This window comes from Lutjanus erythropterus, chromosome 16, assembly GCF_056507025.1.
Source record: "Lutjanus erythropterus isolate fLutEry1 chromosome 16, fLutEry1.hap2, whole genome shotgun sequence".
In the NCBI taxonomy this organism is placed as follows: domain Eukaryota; kingdom Metazoa; phylum Chordata; class Actinopteri; order Lutjaniformes; family Lutjanidae; genus Lutjanus; species Lutjanus erythropterus.
Window position 1 is genome coordinate 12,308,994 of NC_139332.1, and position 22,357 is coordinate 12,331,350.

Sequence of the window (22,357 nt, forward strand, 5' to 3'; positions counted from 1 at the left end):
TAACCTGGGCTCATAAAAGAGGTCAGTGTATCTAAACTGAAGCACTAACAAGTGAGAAATTAACAGCAAAAAAGGGAAACATATTCTGGCTGATCAGGCCATTCTAACACAATGGGGTGAAGGGCTAAGACAACATGTAAACAAGCTATATTGACTTATGCCTGGTGAGGATAAATATCTGATCAAACTGTCAGGTGTCAGAATATTTTCTGATGGAGAAGGCAAAGTAAGCAAGGTAACCAATGAAACTGACGCTTAACAGTGCAAAAAAGCAAACATGGGCTATTAACAATTTATAAGGATCTTATTGTGAAGTTATACCAAGAAAAGTTTCAGACGGATTATTTTAAAATCTGTTTTCTCTTATACCGTATCCTCTATGTGGAAAAACTTATTTTGCACCTAAAACTATAATTTTTCGTATCCACTCTTAAAAGAACCGACAACACTACTTTTCTTGTTTCCTGTTGGTCAACTCGGAGTTCGACGCTGGAGTATGAGGCCATCTGATTGGACTTTTCTAGAAAACTGGTCTCTCATTGGCTGACGATGACGCGGTCCCTTAAATTTGTCAACGCAAGCGTGCTAACAACCGTATAAGTAGCCTGCCTGCCATGTCCTGAGTAAGACCACGAGTGTATTAAAGGAGAAGGTAGTAATACAGCGGGGTCATACTGTCAGTATGTCTTCGGCTGATATGTCCCCCGTGCTGGACATTCTCCGGTCACTGTATCAACACACGCAGACTCTGGAGGAGTTTGCGGACAGCATCGTGTTCAGAGAGGGACAGAGAGCTGTGCTCAGTGAACAGTCCGATACCAACCGCTTCAAATCCTTCGTCCGGGATGTTTTTGTATGTTTTGACAAGGATCTACAGCAAGTGCCAAGCTGCAAGCAGGTACCTTTCCCCTTCAGTTACTACTAAGTTAAGTACTAGCTAACAAGCTATCATGCCATCTTTCTTTTTTTTTTTTTTAGAGTATAGCACTTTAGAGAAGTGTTAAAACTGCATGAATGTGACAGAAGACATGATCCCTCAGTTTTAGGTGTGAAAGAGTTGGAGCAAAGACATGCAGAGGCAGGATATTTTAGCTGGGGTAAAAGGCACGATATGCAACATTTTCAAAACAAAACAACAAAAAAGTCTTTCAATCATCACTTATGACACTTATAAGTATGTGGTGGTGTCTGTATCAGCAGACTCTGCCCTCTGTCTGTATTTCTCATTATTTTGCTAATGCTTTTGTAATCCAAAACGTCTGTATTTGACATCCTGGCAATGAGACACAGCAATTAATTATTTTTGGTGCGTTTATGAACAGCTTGGACAAATCGTACTGATTCTACTTTTCAAAATAAAATTATCATCAAAGGTAACTGACTGTAAATGACTCATACAGGTTAAAAGCAATGAACTTCAAAATAAATAATTTTTTTGGAAAAGCTGTCAAATTTATAAGAGACTAAATTTAAAGCTTTCCTGTTGATCCCAATTGATATATTTTTTGAGCAATATTATCAGCCCAGTATTATCCTATCACAGCTATGTTAGTATACATCCGTATCAGCATATATGTTGTGCAATATACACCAATATACAAACATATTTAGAAAACCAAATGCAATTTGTTGTATTGTCTTGTTACTTCTTATGTTGATGTGATATATTCTATGATTTCCACAGATCTGCACTCTGCCAGAACTGCTGGCCTTTGTTCTAAACAGTCTGAAAAGAAAACGAAAACGAAACGTCTTGGCAAATGGCTACAATTTTCTGTCCGTGGCTCAGGAGGAGCGAGATGCAGACCACTTCAAGTTCCAAGGCGATGTAACTCAAAGCGCTGCCTACATCCACGGCAGTGACCTGTGGAAGAAAGTCGCGATGCGTCTTGGAACAGACATCACACGGTACCTGCTGGAGAACTGCTCTGTGTTTGTGGCGGTTCCTCCTTCATGTGTTTTCCAGGTGTGTGGCGTCCCGGTCTATGACAGGGTGTCCATGTCTGCTGCCTCCACTGGGTTTTATCTCCAGCCTCGGCGCAGGACACACAACGGTCCTCGGTTTGGAAGGTGTCGACATGCCTTGAAAAGGAGATGGAAAGCTGAGAGTCTTCCCATCGGCAAGAAGAGGAGGAGTGCGGGTGTAGAAGTGATGAACGGGAAAAGAAAGAGAGAAACTGACCAGAAATATGAGGAGGAGATTATAGTTAGTACAGGAAAGAGGAGACGGGTAGGACAGGAGATCCAGCGGGTCTACCATGATGAAACCGAGGAGGTAGGGAAGCATGTGTCTGTGGAACCAACACCATCGATGAAACCTTTGGAAAATGGTGCTCCTGGTTGCAAACAGCCTGCTGAAATGCAAACAGCGACACTTCCCTTGGAGGGAGGACCCAGTTGGAGATCAGGGATTTTCCCCCCTTTGCCTTTCTCGCAGTGTTTTATCCGCACACTGGGCTTCCTTTACGGGGGACGGGGCATGCGTAGCTTCCTTCTCAATAGGAAAAAGAAGAGCGCTGATGGATACCGACGACTACAAGGACGAGATCTGGTACGAATGGTCTTCTTTGAGGGACTGGCGTATCTGCATGGCCTGGAGAGGAAGCCAAAGAGACTCCCCCGGCGCTTTTTCAACATGGTGCCCCTGTTCAGTCAGCTGATGCGTCGACACAGGAGATGTCCCTACAGCAGAATACTGCAGAGGATGTGTCCACTGATGGAGGACAGAGATGCTGGACAAGGGGACTTAAGCTCCCTTTTGCCTCAACATTGTGCACATCACCGCGTCTACCTGTTCGTCAAGCAGTGCCTCTCGGCTGTGATCCCTCAGGAGCTGTGGGGCTCCGACCACAACCGGCTTCAGTTCTTTGTCAGGGTCCGGGGCTTCCTGCGCAGTGGCAAGTTTGAGAAGCTCTCGCTGTCTGAGCTGATGTGGAAGATGAAGGTGGATGACTGTGATTGGTTAAAGATCAGTAAAAGAGGTAAGATTGTCATAAGTGGTAAATAGTTTTTTTTTTCTCCAATTTTTTTTTGGCTGTTTTAACTTGGACTGTACCAAATGGTTTTTTTTAGTTAGTTAGTTAGTTTGTTTGTTTTTTACATTTGAAGCTTCTGTTGTGGTTTTTGAATGAAGCATCAAATGTCTGTTGTCATATTTTTGACATCATCACCCTAAAAGACTTAATAAAATAATGATTTGTCTTTTTTTTGTAAATTAAATCTACTTTCTTTAATGGATATAAGCCATCAGTTTCATCAACATAAATGTTTTACATTCCTGTTAATACAGGTGTGTGTGTCCTTTCATATGAAGCATGCGGGACAGCAAACGGTTTTTGACTGCAGTGAAAATGTTTTTTTGAAAGGCTAAAAATGCGCAAATATGACTGAAGCAGGCTGTGTCTTGTTTTGCAACCCAAAGATATTCAGTTGATTGTCACAGAGGACTAACCAGACCAGACAGCGTTTATATTTCAGACTTTTCGTTCTTTAGAAGGACTCATAACAGTTAATCCACTATTAAAATAGTTGGCACTCAATTTAATAGTTGATTCATTGACTAATTGTTGCAGCTCTATTTTAGACTTCACAACTATCTAGAGTTTCTCTGGAAATATTTGGATCACATGAGTCAGACAAAATCTTATGCAGTACTACTACTACTGTAAATTGCGTGATTATATTTTTTATTTTTAAAAAGTGAGTCCTTTAAAAAATGTTTGTGAGACACTGCTCTAGACCACATCACTCTTATCTGCAGGCAAGATCCCATCCAGTGAGCTCTCGTACCGGACAAAGGTCCTGGGTCAGTTCCTGGCTTGGCTTCTGGACGGCTACGTTGTGGGCCTGGTTCGAGCCTGTTTCTACGTCACTGAGAGCGTGGGCCAGAAGAACGCTCTCAGGTTCTACAGACAGGAAGTCTGGGCAAAACTGCAGGACTTGGCCTTCAGGTACACACATACACACACTTGCAAAGGCCTCTCGTGATGATATAAAAATCGAGCAAATAAAAGTCTGGACAGGAATCTGCTGACTTAATGTAATGTAAAGTTTTGATAATTTTATTGATATGCTAATCTTAAACTCATCCATAAATTTCTCCATGAGTCCTTGTTTGGAAAAGCTGCTTTTTCTGCATTGGGAATCAACATGTGGAATTCCTTACCCACCGAATTGGATCTTGATTAGGATAATTTTAAACTCAAACTAGTCATGAATAATCTGCTCCCCCTTGTTTTATGGTGTTATAGTTTGTGTCCTGTATTTATTGTGGAGTTCTGAACATAAGTATTTATTGTGAGTGTGTGTTTTGTACTGTCTCTTTTGTTTATGTTGCTGGGTTTTATGTATTTTACAGGCCCAGCTAGGGACGGACATAGCACGTTAGCTTAGGCGATAAATACTGCGGTATGTGGCATTGGTTTCTGATTTAGAGGTCACCTCTCCAAGGGTCAGATGGAGGAGTTGACTCCAGCTCAGGTGGCGTCCCTCCCCAAAGCCACTGTCATCTCTCGCCTTCGCTTCATTCCCAAGCCTGATGGCATGAGGCCGATCACACGAGTCATAGGAGCTGATGCCAAAACAAGGGTACATTCTGATTATCTTCATACCATTGAGCTGTGTGTTATTACACACCACGAGTGTGTGTACATTTTTTTAGGACATTTCTGTTCCTCTGCAGCTCTACCGAGGGCACGTCCGGGACCTGCTGGATATGCTGCGGGCCTGTGTGCGCTCCGCTCCATCCCTCCTGGGATCCACAGTGTGGGGGATGACTGATATCCACAAGGTGTTACGCTGTAGAGCGCCGTCCCAGAAGGACACGCCACAACCCCTCTACTTTGTTAAGGTTGGTTTTTGTTCGACTCCCACCTGTGGTCCATTTGCTGCATGTGTACCTAATGAGTAAAGCTCATCAGCGCAGGAAGCCAGTAAACACTAAAATGTAAAGTAAAATGCTGGTGATTGGTTGTCTGTTACATTGGCTGTCTTTAAACATCTAACACAATGAATTAAGGTTGATGGGCTCAACCCTAATGTTCATACAAGTATACATAAAACTGAAAAAATAGGCCTCAGGTTCTTTTCCCATCATATATTTGTTCTATTTTTTTCTGTGCGTTTAAGGTGGATGTGAGTGGAGCCTATGAGAGTCTTCCTCATGACAAACTCATTGAGGTGATTGGCCAGGCTCTGTCACCTGTCCAGGATGAACTCTTTACCATCCGCCGCTATGCCAAAATCTGGCTCGATTCCCACGAGGGCCTGAAAAAGGCCTTTGTTAGACAGGTAGTACCGTCATACACACACATACAGCACCCAGTATGCATGCGTCAGTGTACACACACACAGTATTTAACCCAACTGAGTTTCTCATGTTTGTTAATACAGGCAGATTTCCTGGAGGATAACATGGGATCCACCAACATGAAAGGGTTTGTGATGTCACTGCAGAAGAAAGGAAAAGTTCATCATACTATACTGGTCGAGCAGGTGAGAGTGATGTCATCAGATCTTTCTTTGATAAGGACGTTTGATTCTTCTTGTAATTTTATTTCTTTTCTTTCTCTCAGCACTTCTGCTCAGATCTTCATGGCAGAGAGGCGTTGCAGTTCTTCACCCAAATGCTGACTGGCAGCGTTGTCCAGTTTGGGAAGAAGTAAGCATCACCGACATCGACTGGAACGACCTGTCACAGCTCATTTGTAAATGTGATCATAGGCAAAGAACAGTCCCTCCTTAATTTGCCCCTTTTCAGCGTAGTTACAATCCGATTTCTTTGTGTTTCAGAACTTACCGTCAGTGCCGAGGAATTCCTCAGGGCTCAGTCGTGTCCAGTCTGCTCTGCTGTCTCTGCTACGGTCACATGGAGCGCATCCTGTTCAAAGACATTACTGCAAAGAAAGGGTACAGCAGACGGCCGTGCATTTCAGTCAGCTTCCATAGATGTAGTAACACATGTGCAGCAGCAGGAGGCAGTCTTTCTGTACTGTGGCTGATTTGGGTTTACTCTCTGTTTTATTTTGTTCTCTCTGTGTCCTGTAGGTGTTTGATGAGACTGGTGGATGACTTCCTTCTGATCACCCCAGACTTACACGAAGCAGAATCATTTCTCAAGTATGACACGTATATCAAGTTTTTGACACACACGACTGTTCATGTGACACAAGGGCTCAAAACTAACAGAGCTGCAGCATCTTTACTAATGCACAAAAATCATGATCGTGTCCAACTTAGAAAATCCATTATTAACTACATTATTTACAAAACTTTAGACAGACTATCCCGGCTGTAGGAGAAGTCATAGTAGTTTGTTGCCACTAGTTTGATTTGCAGTCATTTTCTTAGGGCAGTAAAGCTGTTACCATACAAACCATAAAAGATATTGTTAAGTAAACAGCTGCAATATGATTTTCAGTTCCTGCAGAGCCCTGTAGACCTTTAGACTTACACTTAATTGTCCCCAAGGAGGAAAACACCGATCAGCAAACAAACAACAGGCAATAAACAATGTCTGTGATGTCGCAGCAGAGCGTGCACCATTAAATAAAATTATGAATTGCTTCAAACACATCAGCAAATTAAAATCAAGTTATAAAATGGCACCAAATGGATTAGGTTTTGCAAATCGGATAAACCCAATTCCATTAATATAACATAAAAGAAATAAAGATACAATCCAAGTTTAAGCAAATGCAAAATAGAACTCATGTAAAACAAAGATAAAAGACCTCTGCCTGAGGGTCTCATGCTTATATGGTGCTAAAAGGTCAGGATTATGGCAAGAAGCAAGGCGACAAAGAGCCCTAAAAGTAATCAATAAGATCATAAAATCATGTCTGAGGTACACTGTGAGCCAGCGTTAGGAAGCTGAAACAGAAGTGATGTGATCTGTTAAAAGCCTGGCAGCTGGGTTGTATATTCTCTGTAGTCTATTAATAGATGTTTGATATGACAATACTGTTCAAATAGTCAGTCGGTGAGGAGATACTGTAAGAGATTTGTAAGATGATACAACATGACTTTACAAACAAACTTTGCTATATGCTGTTCAGAACTAAATTTAAATCTGATTTAAGTAACTGACTATTAAACAAAACAAGATTTCATTCAGCAGGTTAGATCTGTTCTAACGGGAAACGCAGCAGATGGCAGAATTTGTAATATCAGTCTGCTGGGACTCATTATCAAGAGGAGTATGTTAGTAATTTTCTTCTGAAACCACCATCCTAATCCAAATCTGACCTGGCAGCAGTGTCACCATCACTGCCTCTCTGACTTATCTGTTGCTGTTGAGAAATCGGAGAAACATCAACATGAATCATAACACTTTCAGTTATAAGTGCTGGTTTGTGCCAACAAGGATTTCTGAGCCATGCTTTAATTTTAAATTATGTTGCACCGAACTTTTTAACTTAAGATTAAAGATCGAATTTAATTCCCTCTTAAGACCTCAGTTTAGATTTTACTGTAAATCTGGATTAAATTTAATTATGTTGCACCAAAACTTTAAACTCCATTTTAGAATTTGATCCAGCTGATCCATCATGAGTATGCTAACTAGGCTAATTAACTTTTTAGTTAACTAGCAAACAATGCAATGTGTTTTCTTTCTATCTAGTTAGAAAATGAGTAGGCTAATGTGTTACCCTTTAGCTAGCTAGCAAACAGTGCAATCTTTTGCTAAGGAATACAGAGCAGCTGAAGGTTGTTAATTAATCTTTGTTGGTGCACCCAGTCTTATTTCCCAGTGCTGAAGATTTGTACTTAACTAGTTCACTTCTTTTAAAAGTGGTCATATCTGTATCAGCAGATCTAAACTGCGCTACAATTGGAGAAAGGGTTGAGAAAGGCAGATTAAATATGACATGATGCTGAATCTTTAATTTAGCAGTTGAAAATGGCCCTTGTATGTTGTGTGTAGGATCTTGCTGGCCGGGGTGCCGCAGTACGGCTTGGTGGTCAACCCGCAGAAGGTGGTGGTCAACTTTCAGGTGTCTGAAAACGTGGGCGCTTGTCCCGACATTCGTGTGCTGCCCCCTCACTGCCTGTTCCCCTGGTGTGGACTGCTGCTAGACACGCACTTGCTGGACATCTACAAAGACTATTCAAGGTAATGCATCCCCACTGTTGGAATTACGCTGTATAATTATTGACTCAAGTGTGTGTCTTGCATGAGAAGTTATTGTGCTTTTTGCAGTCTTTATGGTTTCTTATAAACTGAGTGAAACCCCTCTCCCCGTACTTTGTACTGACTCATAAACATCCTCTGAGACTACGTATAATAAGGGTTAATGAACAGGTTGTTATTGTGAAATAAATCCCAATAGGATGATGCATCACCGTGACGCGACGTGTAAAATTTTATATATACCTGTATATTTTATATGCCTGTGTTAGCACTTTGGCCTGTGAGAACCAAAATTTTGTTTCTGTGTACGCCGCACGTCGAAATGACAATAAACAATTTGAACTCGAACTCCCAGTTTAGCATTGAAGATTAATATTCTTGCATAGAACACAGCAAACTTGAGAATTATATCAGCTGTTTACCTGTTGCTTTGCTTCTTTCACAGCTACGCAGGCCTGTCTTTGCGCAACAGCCTCACACTGGGCTCTTTCCACTCAGCTGGACAGCAGATGAGGAGGAAACTGATGGCTATCCTCAGACTCAAGTGCCATCCCCTGTTCTTGGACCTGAAGGTCAGGGAAATAATGGTTTTAAATGTTCAAAAAAAACCATGAATGCTCACCATTAACATAATTATCTGATCAATTTGATAGAAATACAGAATCCCACAAGAAATGTAGCTAAGATGTAAAATAAAATTTAAAAAAACAACCTGAAATAAAGAGCAGCAGACTCAGGAACTAATTTGGCTAATTTGTTTGTGCTGAAAAAGTACTTTCAGTGCATGAAACTACGAGGTCTCCTGACTAACTGCGCACTGAGTGTACAAAGATAAGGTCTACAACATAGGGATTTAAATTTTGTTGAGTGTAACATGTTGCAGTGGATGCCATAAGATACTGCTCAACACTTCTTATCTGAAAGCAAGATATATATAGATAGGATACAGACATTCATGTTCCCCTCAGGATGAATTATCAACCTTTTTGTGAACCTGTAACTTTGAGCACCATCTCAGGGACTGGATGATCCTTTTTTTATTCTTAGGTATTTATTAAGGAGCATGATGTGGATTTTTTTTTACGGCAGATATAACCTGTATTTTATGAACCCCTGGAAGTAAGAAAGGCTGATAAGTAGTGAGCAAATCTGAATGAATTAAAATGCCAATCTAGCTGATATGACTTTTACAATCTAAACAAACAGTTCTGACTCTTCAAGTGTTCATTTATTTTTTCTAGTAAAGTTAATTAAAAAACTTAACAAATATACTTTAGCATATATTGAGCATTGTAAATAAATTCTCTGACATAACCTGTCAAATCAGATATTATTATTGCCAGTATTTATTGGCTTATTTTTAGAATTTAAAAGATAATATAAATTTCCATAATTGGATGATAATTTATCTGCCCCAATATTTATTGTGCATCCCTAATATTTTAATGACCAAATACTGTAAGTACCAGTGTCTTTCCCCTCCGCTTCAGCTGTACTTATGTTAAATAGCAAATGTTAGCATGCTAACACTAAGCTAAGATGGTGAAGATGATGAACAGTGTACCTGCTAAACTTCAGCATTTCAACAATGTCATTATGAGCAGGTTAGCATCAACGCCCTGCTGTGTGAAGTACAGCTTCTAGCATGGCTGCAAGCTCTTAGCCGTGACACCGTAGACATAGTTACGTTCAGACACTCAGTGTGTTTCTCAGTAAACGGTCTGTCTCTATCGAAGGACACAAAAAACATTTATCAACACAGAGAGTCACAGCCATCAGCCGGAAGTTAACCTCAAATGGCAACAAAGTAGTAAATAACAGCTGTAAACATGCCAAGTGAGTTAATGAGTCATGAAGTTCACTTCAATACACACTGGACAAACAAGGTAGTAGATATATTGCAAATATGAGCGTTGGGAACAAACAGTCAAACAAATCAAGGAAGACATAACTAGTTAATATTGCCATTGTTATATATCATGTACAAATATTGAAGACAGTTTTCCTTTTTGAACTTAATTGAGATGCATAAAGTCCTACATATTCCTTTTTCTGTCACTTTATCATAATATAATCATAGATGCTTTTTCCTTCTCAGACCAATTCTCTTGAAGCCGTCTACAAGAACATCTACAAGCTGGTGCTGCTTCATGCACTCAGGTAAACACAGCGACTTTTGACACCTTTTTTTTTTATTATTCAGTTGTTGTCACACATTAGATGCCACTGTCTATTAAAGAGACAGTTCACCCCCAAATCCAAAAATTCCTATTTTCCCTCTTACCTGTGCTGTCAATCCTTCTTTATTATTATGGTGTGTGTTGTTGAGTTTACGAGCTACTGGCCGTAGAAATGTCTGCCTTCTCTCAGATTTAATCAAAGTTGTATGCACTTGGCCCGTGGTGGTGAAAACACCAAAAAAAAAAAAAAAAACACTCTGGAAGAAAGTAGTCCCTCAGAAAAATGTTCACAACACAGTCTTATCTTGAGTAGAGACTTTCCTGTTGAGTTTTTCAAATGTGCCACAAGTCCCGTCTAGTTCGATTGTGTTCAATTAAAGCAGATATCGCCCTTTAATTTGTATTACTTATTCAGATTAAAGAAATTGGGGGCACTGTGAAAAATATTTTTGCATTACACACATGAAATGTTGAAATACAACTGTGGTGAACACAAATCAAGAATGCACATTATTCACGTCCCCTCTCATGTGCGATCACCGGGATGGTTGTCAGTCAGTACCTGCACTGAGCTGAGAGCTAAGTGTACTGCCTTTTATTTCAGAATGTAAATATCTGAACAGGCAGGGCTCGTGTCTGTATTTTCTTCTGTCTCCGTTATGTTTTTTGTGTTTCTCTGTAGGTTCCATGTGTGTGCCAAGAGTTTGCCCTTTGGTCAGACGGTTGCTAAGAACCCCGTGTACTTCCTGCAGATGATATGGGACATGGCTGAATACAGCAATCAGCTCATCAGGCTCAGCAACAAAGGCAACGTTTCACCTTCATACATCCAGAATGAAGATCATTTAAGCAATGTCTGGTTCAAAACTTATTGTGATTATTTCTCTCTTGTTTCTCTTTATCTAGGACTGATTTTAGGCAGTAAGGCCCAGAACGGCCTCGTGCAGTATGAAGCAGTGGAGCTGCTTTTCTGTCTTTCCTTCTTGCTGGTGCTGTCCCAACACCGTTCTATCTATAAGGATCTGCTCCCACACCTGCACAAACGTATGTGCTCTCAGAAAACACTCACACATGCACAACAGTAGGGCTGGATGACATGGACAAAAACAAATATCACCATTCTTTTTTACCAAATGCCTCAATATCAGTTTTTATGTAAGAATGACTCTCTGTGATTTCACATTTAACTATTAATACAATGAGATTTTTACATCACTTTGCTGTAATGTAGCCTTCAAAACCAGGAAAAGACAACACTTATGCCATATCACAATGCAATGATGAAATCTCTATCCAGTCACACGATCAATATTTATAAATATATTGCCCAACCCTACGCAAAAGTATCACACGAGAACTATCTATGGCAGCACAAGATGACAAGACATGACTATTTACATGAGCATGAAGCGATCTGCGGCTTCAGAGTCAAAATGATTTCTGCTGGTGCAAGGTGTTAAAATGACTGAACTGAAAGAAAATTAATCCCTGATTGTCGCTGTGTGAGGAGACATTAAAATTAATGTGGTTACCGTACTGAGACTGTGGTGTATAAGATGAGCAAAGCCTCTCTATGAAATCATATTCATGCAGTTGTCATCATCATCACAGCTATTTAATAAGCTGCGCACTAACTGTCCAACAATCTGCAACTCACTGATCAAACTGAATGTCAGTAGTGACATTTCTGCAGAATGCTTGGTCCCTGTACTCTCAGTTGACATATGAAAGACATTATTCATTAGACTCAGCCATGCTTCTGCCCATTACAGACTCTTAGCAAATATCAGTCTGCCGTATCATGATGTTAAAATGTTCAGCTCGCTGAAAGCGGCAAAACAAAAAAGGGGTTTTGTCTGTGTGTGTATAATGTATTTTCCAACCAACAAAATGAACACTAAGATTGCACTGCACAGTATGGCTGAACAATTAATTGAAATATTATCGAAATCGCAATATGGCCAAGTGCAATACCTAAATCACAGGAGCACCTGTTTTTGGATAAAGGTAAAAAGTGTCACAACATTATGAATAAAGCACTGTGGTTATGTCCAGACATAAGGGAACACCCTTGTTTTGGTACACAAATAATTTTTATTTTATATTCTTTCAGTAAAAATGAAATATAAAAGAAAATTCCAATTAAAATCTGACTCATTGCAATTGTAATATCTGTCAAAATAATTTCAATATGTTTTTTTTGCACCCTATTACACCGCTTAATCATCAACACTACACTTACAGTACAACTGGTTTTGTGGCTGCAGGAAAATCGGAAAAGCCTCAGTCTTCTTGAGAAAGACTTGATAAATTAATAACATGTAAACATCCTCATTGCAGCTTGCCAGGAAGGCCCATCCCTTTGAATGTGGACTTGGACAATTTTACATATGCAGGGAAAAGTTCAAGGTGATACAATTTACAGCTCACTACCACAGAAAAATAAAACATCTTCCATTCTTCTGTCGTCATCCTCTTGACAGGGAAGCGCAGTCTAGAGCGGCGTCTAGGGGACCTGAGGCTGGCCAGGGTCCGACAGGCCACGAACCCCAGGACTCCAGTTGACTTCTTGGCCATCCGGACGTAGACTACCAGCTAGCCCCATTTACAGCTCCCCACACAACCATGAAAACCTGCCTGGCTAAAAGGCATATATGAGTATCTGCAAACTCCTTTGATAGTGTAGGCACTGAGAATTTTACCCACTTTCAAAATTAACACATAGTACAAAATGTCTTTTTGCTTTTGTCATCATCAGGTTTTGAGCAAGTAAGTTGAGCAGTGTGTTGAAATCAATCATTTGGATTTATCTTATCTGTGAAAGTGGAATATATCTGTTATACATTGTTGGGAAAGGAAAAAAAACAGTCCATAATCATCTGTAATGAAACACTTAAGTGATAAACCTCAGCAAACACACCCTGTAAAAACAACCTCCACCAGATCAGTAAAGTGGAGCTCCTGCACCCAACTCCGTCTCTTCCCACAGTTGTTGTGTCTCTCTGGACTTTGCACTTGTGGTAGTTTTCCACAAAGAAGACGTGACATCACCTGGAAAATTCCCACAAATCCATCCATCAGCCATCACATGAATAACTCAAATGACTTTTGTAGAAGATGATTTGCTTTCAGGGTTTATGTGGTACACATGATGGAAAATATTTTGTAAAACTCTCAGACATCAAGTTCTTTCTATGGACAGGAGGAGGTTTAAGAGCTTAATCAATGATGTTTTGTCACACTTAAAATGAGTGTAAAAATGATCAAATGTAAGGTTTTGTTACCATGTACACAACAGTGTACAAAGAAAAGAATAGTATGGCTCAATAAATCCACTTCTGTTCTTGAGGAAACAAATCTGAGTTGTCATATGTCAGGTCAGGTCCCGATAAATGTAAACATCAAAAATCAATAGGAACGTCTATATTACAGTTCAACATGATTGATTATGTGTTGTCTGTCTGGTGAATCAAAATGAAAATCCCACAAAGGCAGCGATAACGACCAGGATGTACTGTTCTGTTCAAGACGGCAGTAACTCGGTTTCAGCCTGTCTCAAGCTGACTGGTTGTTGCTCTGTGTTTCAACCTCAAAGCCGTCATTGCAGTAGGGGTTTAGGTCAGCGCGAGCAGAGGACTTGTTGGTTATCAGTCTGTAGAGAGCCACCAGGGGGATGGAAACCACAGGCACCACGCAGAGGAGGATGATTATGGCAAACACCCAGTCTGGGTAGGGCAGCACTTCACTTTCTGGGAATTTTATCTACAGAAAAAGACAGAAGTAAAAAATGTGATGAATAGAATATTATAAAATATTTCACTTTAATATAAAATTTGAAAATTTGTTTGAAAATTTGTGAAATGTGTTTATCCACATTTTGCCAAGAGAAGATATGTACCGCTCTCATTTGGAGCTGATAGGTGATTAGCTTAGCTTAGCATGATCACTTAAAGCGAGTGTGGCCAGCCAAGAAATCATTCTGTCACATACCTCCCCACCATAACTTATTTTTACTTATTAGTTTTTGTATTGAACAAAAGAAAAAACGAAAAAAGACTTTCAACATGTTTGTATAATTTAGAGGTGCTACAAGAGCTTGACATCCCAGATTGTCACAGTTTCAAGCTGGATGTCCTGAGGCCCAACAAATATCTGTAAAACAGCAAACTGTCCCGGTATTCACCACAGTTAAATAAATAATTGCAATATTAGACTTTTTTCAGAGCTTACATGGACGTTTATCATATTCTGTCCCACTGGTCATTACCTAACCCAATACAGAAACATAAACAATGTCCCACGTGCCTGAATTCAATGTGTCAAAATGTGTATCAATCTGTCCATGAGTTGTGGTCAAGTCATAGGTGAGCATCACCAGCTATGACGCTGTATGTATGTATGTTAACAGTTAACTGTCATACTGAAGAGAAAGTCTATGTCACTGAAGAGCTTCAGCGTAGTTATTTCTTTGTAAATTGAAAACAATTTTAGCATTCATTTGTCACCTGATGGCTGTAAGTCCAGTATTCACTCTCTTTTAGCTCTGTTTTTGTTCTCCACCTACTCCTAACGGAAAGCTCCTCAGCTGCTAAATGCTGCAACGCATTCACAACGCGAGTCACAAACTTTTGGCTGTTGTTTGTTGATGGGCTGGTAGTGTATAGTAGGTTTATCAGAACCTTTGACTGGAATTTGATGTCTACTTTGGCTGAAAATGATTCTAATATCACTGGTTAGATAATAAAGTTGTGGGGCCTAAAACCAAAATGATAAGAAAGATACTCAATCTCTCTACATATCTGAGGGCAACTGCAAAGTTAAGTAATAATTCTCTGTATATTAGTCAGTATGAGTCTCTCCTTTCACACACATGCAAACAAAATAATCAAGTTCCTTGAAACTTAAGAGACAGACTATACGGCCAGTGCTTCCACATTATTCCTTCTTGACTTCTAAATGATCAACATTTCCTTTTCAGTCCACATTACTTGCTTACATAATCAGGATTCCATGCAGGGTAAGTGGGGTGTTTCTGTGCCTGGACGACCACATAGGCAAGAAACACCCCTAGGAGCATTAGAGGACTGATCACCATCCAGCATGCCTTCCAGTAGAGGTTGGGCCTCGACCCGGTCATGAAATAGATGTCGTCGCTGAAACTGTCACAGGACAAGCGGAGCAGAGGAAAAGTTAAAACACACTGGCTTCAAATACAAAGTTCTACAGTACTGATGAAGAGGAGAAGAAGTTACGTTTTCATCCCACGGACATAAATGACTCCTATAATCTCAAAGAATGCGACGATGAGCAGAGGCACAGAGCCCACATAGCCATTAAAGACCTCCACCCAGTAGTTCCCCGAACCCAGGGTGAAGGTGAGAGCTGTCAAGAAGGCTATCAAGCAGATGATCGCTGGGGAAGTGGGGAAAAAAAAAGGTTTTTCAGAGAGGCAATTCAAAATCCAAAAGTTGATCCTCTTGACTATAGAACAGCTTAAGCTTATTTGCATGTACCTGTTAGGACCTCATTAGGCATCCACTTGGGCACTAGTTTGAGGTCATTGATGGGTGCGAGGACCCCCTCTAGGTTGCCAAACATGGAGGACAGTCCCAAGCTGAACAGCATGACGAAGAATAATATGGCCCATATCTGCGAGCCTGGCATCTCTATCACCGCTTCAGTGAACACGATAAAAGCCAGGCCGGTACCCGATGCACTCTAGGGGAGGATGATGAAGGAGAGGAAAGAAAGTAAGGAGTGAGGAAGGAGGGAACTTGACCTGACCACAGGTTTGACTGGTATATGATGGACTGCTGTCAGGGAAAGAAGGAGGGTGAGAATTAGAAAAATGAGACTCAGATGAGTTTTCAAAGTCACAGTACCTGGCCAAGGAATTCCTGTAAGTTACAGGTCTCCAGCGGCACTTTGGCCAAATCTTCAGGATATGTTTTATTCAGATATCCAATCCAGTTATCATAGTTTTCAAATGTTATGTTCTGGTCTGCAATGTCAAAGGTGTTGGTCAGCTCCAAGATGTTTCTGCAGGTGGGATGCCAAAAAAAAGTGCCTCATTGGTATCGGCAAGAAAAAAAACAAGCTTTAGAATTACATGAAATATTTGTTCATACGTACTTCTCTCGACAGGTGTTGTAGCTGCTGGTAGCTTTAAATCCCAGGATGGAGAAGATGGGAATGGAGGCGTAGAGAGATGTTGCACTATTTATTATTCCTACTATAACAGCATCCCTTTCGCAGTTGTTTCTAATGAACACAGAAGAGCAAAGAGCTTTGTACAAACCCAAATCCCAAAAAGGTTGGGACACTGTGTAAAATCTAGATAAAAACATAATGCAATTATTTGAAAATACCTTTTGACATATATTTTTTTTGTATAAGGCTGTACCAGAACAGTTTACCAATACCTATATGTAGATACTGGGTAACAAAATGGACTAAGGGGCTATCAATTTGGAATTTTACAAAGAAATTGTGCTGTAGTTATTTTTTAACGACTGGGCACCTATTCTATTATAATATATTAACTATTACATAGTAACTACAAGAAATACAGGCTGAATTCTAAAGCACTGACAGCTCTCCCCTTGTCACATACCCTTGCGCTTCATAAGTCACCACACATTTTTAATGGTAGACAGGTCTGGACTGCAGGAAGGAAGTCTAGTACTCAAACTCTTTTACTACGAAGCCAAGCTGTTGCAAAACATTCAGAATGCATTTTGCTGAAATAAGCAGAGACGTCCCTGAAGAAACACATCGGCTAGATGGCAGCATATGTTGCTCCAAAACCTATTGGGGCCTTTCAGCATTAATGGTACCTTCACAGATATGACGAGAAGTCAGAGATGTTGATATATTGCTTTCACTTTGCATGGTAGAGTCTTGAATTGCATTTGTAGATGCAGTGTGCTTATTGACAACAGTTTTCCAAAGTGTTCCTGAGCCCACGTTGTATTCTTTATACAATCATAGTGGTTTTTAATGCAGTGCCACCTGAGGGGTTGAAGGAGCATTTAATAAGGTCATTAAATGTCTTGACTTTGTGCCGTTTTCAACTGAATAGAGGTCAAAAAATATTTCCAAATCATTGCATTCTGTTTTAACTTATGTTTTATACAGCGCCCAATTTTGTAATTGGAATCATCTCAATTTTACTGATGTAGTTGATGGATTTTAGTCCTTACTTCTCTGGATTATAGCTGGAGAAAGCTATGAGACCTCCGAAGGCCACAGAGAGAGAGAAGAAGATCTGGGTGGCAGCATCCAGCCAGACCTGAGGGTTCTGCAGTTTTTCCCACTACGGCAAGCGTAAAAACACATCGGGTCATTGTGTCTGGCATGCATGAATGCAATCTTACATCATCTGTAGTGGCAACAAATGGCCAAACTCACATCAGGAGTGAAGAGATACACCAGTCCGTCAGCAGCCCCAGGTAGAGTGATGGCACGGATCAGGAAAATAGTCAGCACCAGGTAAGGGAATGTGGCTGTCACGTACACAGCCTGAAACATTCAAACATAAGACACATCCCTCATTAACTCTTTTTCTCTATTCTTACTGGGATTGTCAGCAGTGAGGTCAAGTAGATATGGTACAGTGGCTTATTTTGAAACACAACTTCATATATTTTTCACCAGGTAAACCGACCTTTCCCATGGACTCAATGCCTTTGATGAAGCAGATGTAGACCACACACCAGGCGCTGGCCAGGGTGACAACCATCCACCACCGTATGGAGTCGCTGGTCTCAATGTTAGCGGTGATGTTCAGGGTACTGCGGTACCAGAAGTAATTCACCGGAGTGCTCTTCTCGCACTCGACATCATAGCCTATATGGATGCATACACATGCCAAAAACAAAGGCAGCACAAGATCTGTAAGGGTCTGTAAGAGCTTAATCTTCAAGTTAGTTTTCAATTTTAGATTGAACATTAACTTCTTCAACAAAACTGAGATCATGTGCTTTTGGAGTTGAATATTAAAATGTGTCCCTGCAATTGAAAATCATCACCATGAGACCATGATGTGTGTTCTTTAAGACTGTCACGTGTTCCACTGTCATTGGGTGAAACTCTTAAACTGAAGAACAATATGCTGTTTTATATGTTGAGGTGCAGTAATTCTGTGTGCCATAAAACAGTCCAGTAGTTTTCCTATAAAAACTGATCTGAAATGCCATGCAGAATTAACACTCCTCTCGGTGATGTTCTTGTAACCTGCAAATACTACATTCCAGAGGAGTGCACTTTAATGACTTTAGACTCAGACTTCATGTCTGAATCAACTAACATGAAAGGAGAAATATGCAAAATGAGAACTGCTGCCCATATAGTGAATCGGAGCCATAAAAATATATTAAATAGGTTGAATCCCTGTTTAATATATGATTTAAGTGAGCTGTCTCCCCCCTGCCCCCTCCTCCTCCAGACTCAAAGTTCAGGCAGGTTGACCTCACACGAGGACAATGACAAGTGACGGCAAGTCCCAAACTGTAAGTTCATCAGCTGCTTATATTTGACAAGTGTCTGTCAATGTAAAGTTAAGGCTGTTATCATGAAACAGAACCCCACAGACTGTCACATTGTTGTCAGAGAAGCCAGTATTTCAATTTAGCATGTTTTCTTAATGTCTGATGCCATATATCATGGTCATTGCATGATTAAACGTTAAATTTATCACATACTTTTATTTTAAGTTTTTTAATTTCCTACAAGTCAACACTTAATTCCTCAGCTCTACTTGAACCAATCTGACAGCATCCAGTCAAGTTGCAGGAAATAACCATGAAGAAATAATGCTATGTCACTGAACTCTAGTATGGAAATATGAAACTCAGGATAATTTTGTTTGCATACAAAAATGGGTTGAAATTACCGACGGAAACGCGACAACTTCCATCTTTGTTGGACAATTGAAGAGGCACTCTTGTTAAAATGGCATGTTTGGTGAAGAGTGTACTCTTACCATAGTAGTAACAATCCCAGTGTGTGATGATAAATGTATCATAGCAGTTTGAGTGGCTGGTGGGTTTTCCTGTTACCTGTGCGGTTTTCATTGAGTGGACACTCGCTCCACGGCAGCGGGTTTTGGAAAGAGTGAAAGAAATACCAGAGCACCCAGGCCATGATGGTGTTGTAGAAAATGCACACCAGGAATGACACAATCAGGGAGGCGACTCCTACACACAGGGAATAAATGATAAACATTTTCCATACCACAAAAAAAGAATCTGAAATAAAAATCCTAATAGATTTTGCTAATAATTATAGGCCACCCACCAACTCCACCCAGTAGCGGTGAGATGCTGTTCCAGACACCGATGCTGCCTTTGCGGAGCCTCTGTCCTATAGCCAGCTCCAGGTAGAGCAGGGGGAGGCCCTCAAACACCAGCGCTATCAGGTAGGGGATGAGGAATGCACCTGAAGACAGGAAGTAAACATTAAGTCCCTGTTAGACATCAGACAGATTAACACACTCTGCAGACACATTTTAAGATAAGATTGTGGCCATTTGAACCCTCTTAATGAAACAAATAAAAACTACTATGAGTTATCTTAATCAAGTAAGTAGTTCATATATAAGTTCATATGTAAAATTTAAGTAACTAAGACAACCTCATACAATATATGAACACACAAGATTCAAATGTTAGAAATTATTTCATATAAAGCAGATATACTGTATAATGATCTCATATCAGCAGGCAGAATGTCATTAAAAGTACACTAAAACATTTAAAAAAAAAATCAATGTAATCAATATAATTTTGTAGTTGTTTTGGATGAATTTGTTGGTATTTATAAATATATATTTATTTTTGGTGTGTGGTGAATGTTCTGCGTTTACCTGCCCAGGAACTGCAGATGGCAATGAGCTTGGCAAAAATCATCTGTTCTCATTTTGAGATTAGAGTTGTCACAATACAAGAATTTTAAACTTCCGTACAATAATAGTGTTAAAAAAAAAAGAAAGATACTTGATATATTTTGCACTATTATGAAATAAAGAAAAAAAAATCATTTTTTTTAACTTAACAACATGCATACAGTGCTGATACAAAAAGATACAGATACAGCTATCCTGAGAGTAGGGCTGTGACTAACGGCTAATCTGTGGATGATTTTCTTGATCAATCGATTAGTTGTTTGGTCAAGAAAATAGTGGCAAATGTTGATCAGTTTACTGTCAGAGAGAACTAAAGGAACAAGAAAGTATTCACATTTGAGAACCTGGGATATTATTTTCTTTATAAATCACTCAGTTTAACCCTGATCCTGTGAATTAGGATTCTATGTCTGTGGGATGTGAGATATCTCACTGAGGGAACTATGAGGAAGTAAACACAGGAATTGGAGCAGACTAGTGGAAACAATCCCTAACATTTACTGTGATCAATCAAACATAGATAAGACTCACCATTTCTGGAGTGCAGTGCAAGGATTGACCTAGTTCATTTGTTAATGACTAATTAAAGTGAGACAGAAAGAGAATCATGCAAGTGTTGTTGCAATTCAAGTGTGGTCAGGATGAATTATTTAATCCCTGATTGGATAAAATAGTCTGAAACATTTTAGGTGTACAGAGACAAAGTAACATAAGTGATAAAATGCTTAAAAATCTGTAAACTTCATCAAACCATGGTTATGAGAATGATTGGGGAACTATAATGCAGCTAGGACTGCAACTAACAATTACTTTTATTGGTGATTAGTCTGTTGATTTGCCTAGAAAATGGTGTAAATGTCCATCAGTGTTTCCCAAAGCCCAAGATAACATCTGCAAATGTCTTGTTTTGTCTGCAACTCAAAGATATTCAGTTCACTGTCAGAGATGAATAAACAAACCAGAAAATATTCACATTTGAGAATCGGGGAAGTTTGGCTTTCTTCTTCTTCAAAAACTACTCAAAAGGATTAACTAATGAGTAAAATAGTTGCCAATTAATTTAAGAAAAGATTTATAATCGATTGTTGAAGCTCATATAACAGCATCATCTCACCTCCTCCGTGGATTTGGCAAAGGTAGGGAAATCGCCAGACGTTTCCAAGTCCCACTGCAAAGCCGATGGATGTTAACAGGTACTGAACTTTGTTGTCCCATTTGGGTCTCTCCTCCACCACAGAGTTGTCTGTTGTGCCCATCCTCAGCTCACACAAGTCCACTTCAGTCACGAGGATGCAGCTCTTCTAATCCAAACATGCACTTCAGTCAGTTACAGTTAGATATTTCTTTATTTCTCCACCTGTTTGCAGCTCAGTTTATGCTCCTGAGTGGTTTAGTCAAAGTGATGTCCACTGCTCTGTTCTCATCCTCTGTCTTGTTCTCTTTAGTGGGCTGTCCTTATGTCCTATCAGGTGCAGCTTTGAGTCATGATTACAGATTTTTATTGGTTTTTATGAAGAAATCAGGCCTCCGGGAAGGGAGTGAAAACACCAGGTACGAGGATTTAGTGGTTAAACCTCCCTGCTTGTTTAAAATGGGAGTGTTCTGTTCCTTGAATAATTAATAGCCTGGTGAGTTAGTGTAACACTGACCTAAAGAGCTATTCAGACACAGTCAGTAAAAAGACATAATGACAACTGAATATCAATCAAACTCTCATAATGACTTAGAGGATCTTTTTTTTTAAAATCACAATCTTCTTTTTTTAAATCATAATGGTGGTAAAAGGCTTCCATAGAAGAGCAGCACAATGAAAATACAGATGTTTCATAGAGAAGACAAACATATATAATGCAGATCTAGTTGTCTGTCACTGCTAACAGAGACTCCATTCAACATTCGGCTTTGCGATTAAAGCAAGTTCATATCATGTTGACCCTTTGCACACTCCCTTTCTCGCCCTCCTCCTGAGTGCTTTGTGTCTCCTGCAAGTTGACATCACACTTAAATATCCTGGTTTTACGTACCAGGTTCAGACTCTAACCTGCCCGTGATGATAGTCCCCAGTGGTGGTAAAATCACTGAAGAGTTGAACTGATACTGTTCAGTTGTTGCTGTTGGATTTCTATGATTTCTTATAAATTG

At 39.9% G+C, this 22,357-nt stretch overlaps 2 protein-coding genes across 2 annotated transcripts; one reads left to right on the forward strand and one right to left on the reverse strand.

Annotated features, from left to right (window-relative positions):
• The first annotated feature begins 612 nt into the window (after window positions 1-612).
• On the forward strand, window positions 613-13,280 carry tert (telomerase reverse transcriptase). The gene is made up of 16 exons (XM_084739922.1): window positions 613-898; window positions 1,685-2,981; window positions 3,761-3,950; window positions 4,434-4,587; window positions 4,682-4,849; window positions 5,128-5,289; window positions 5,392-5,493; window positions 5,574-5,659; window positions 5,791-5,907; window positions 6,046-6,117; window positions 7,925-8,113; window positions 8,577-8,703; window positions 10,230-10,291; window positions 10,994-11,118; window positions 11,218-11,355; window positions 12,795-13,280. The coding sequence occupies exons 1-16, from the start codon at window positions 683-685 to the stop codon at window positions 12,896-12,898; spliced, it is 3,309 nt and encodes a 1,102-aa protein (XP_084596048.1). The 5' UTR covers window positions 613-682; the 3' UTR covers window positions 12,899-13,280.
• Window positions 13,165-21,704, reverse strand: LOC146312789 (sodium-dependent neutral amino acid transporter B(0)AT3-like). Its single transcript, XM_084739921.1, has 12 exons — window positions 21,330-21,704; window positions 19,609-19,749; window positions 19,371-19,508; window positions 17,978-18,159; window positions 17,722-17,832; window positions 17,514-17,626; window positions 16,444-16,572; window positions 16,194-16,350; window positions 15,825-16,029; window positions 15,564-15,723; window positions 15,308-15,470; window positions 13,165-14,073 (listed from the first exon to the last, which is right to left on the reverse strand). The coding sequence occupies exons 1-12, from the start codon at window positions 21,469-21,471 to the stop codon at window positions 13,867-13,869; spliced, it is 1,848 nt and encodes a 615-aa protein (XP_084596047.1). The 5' UTR covers window positions 21,472-21,704; the 3' UTR covers window positions 13,165-13,866.
• Window positions 21,705-22,357: the final 653 nt, after the last annotated feature.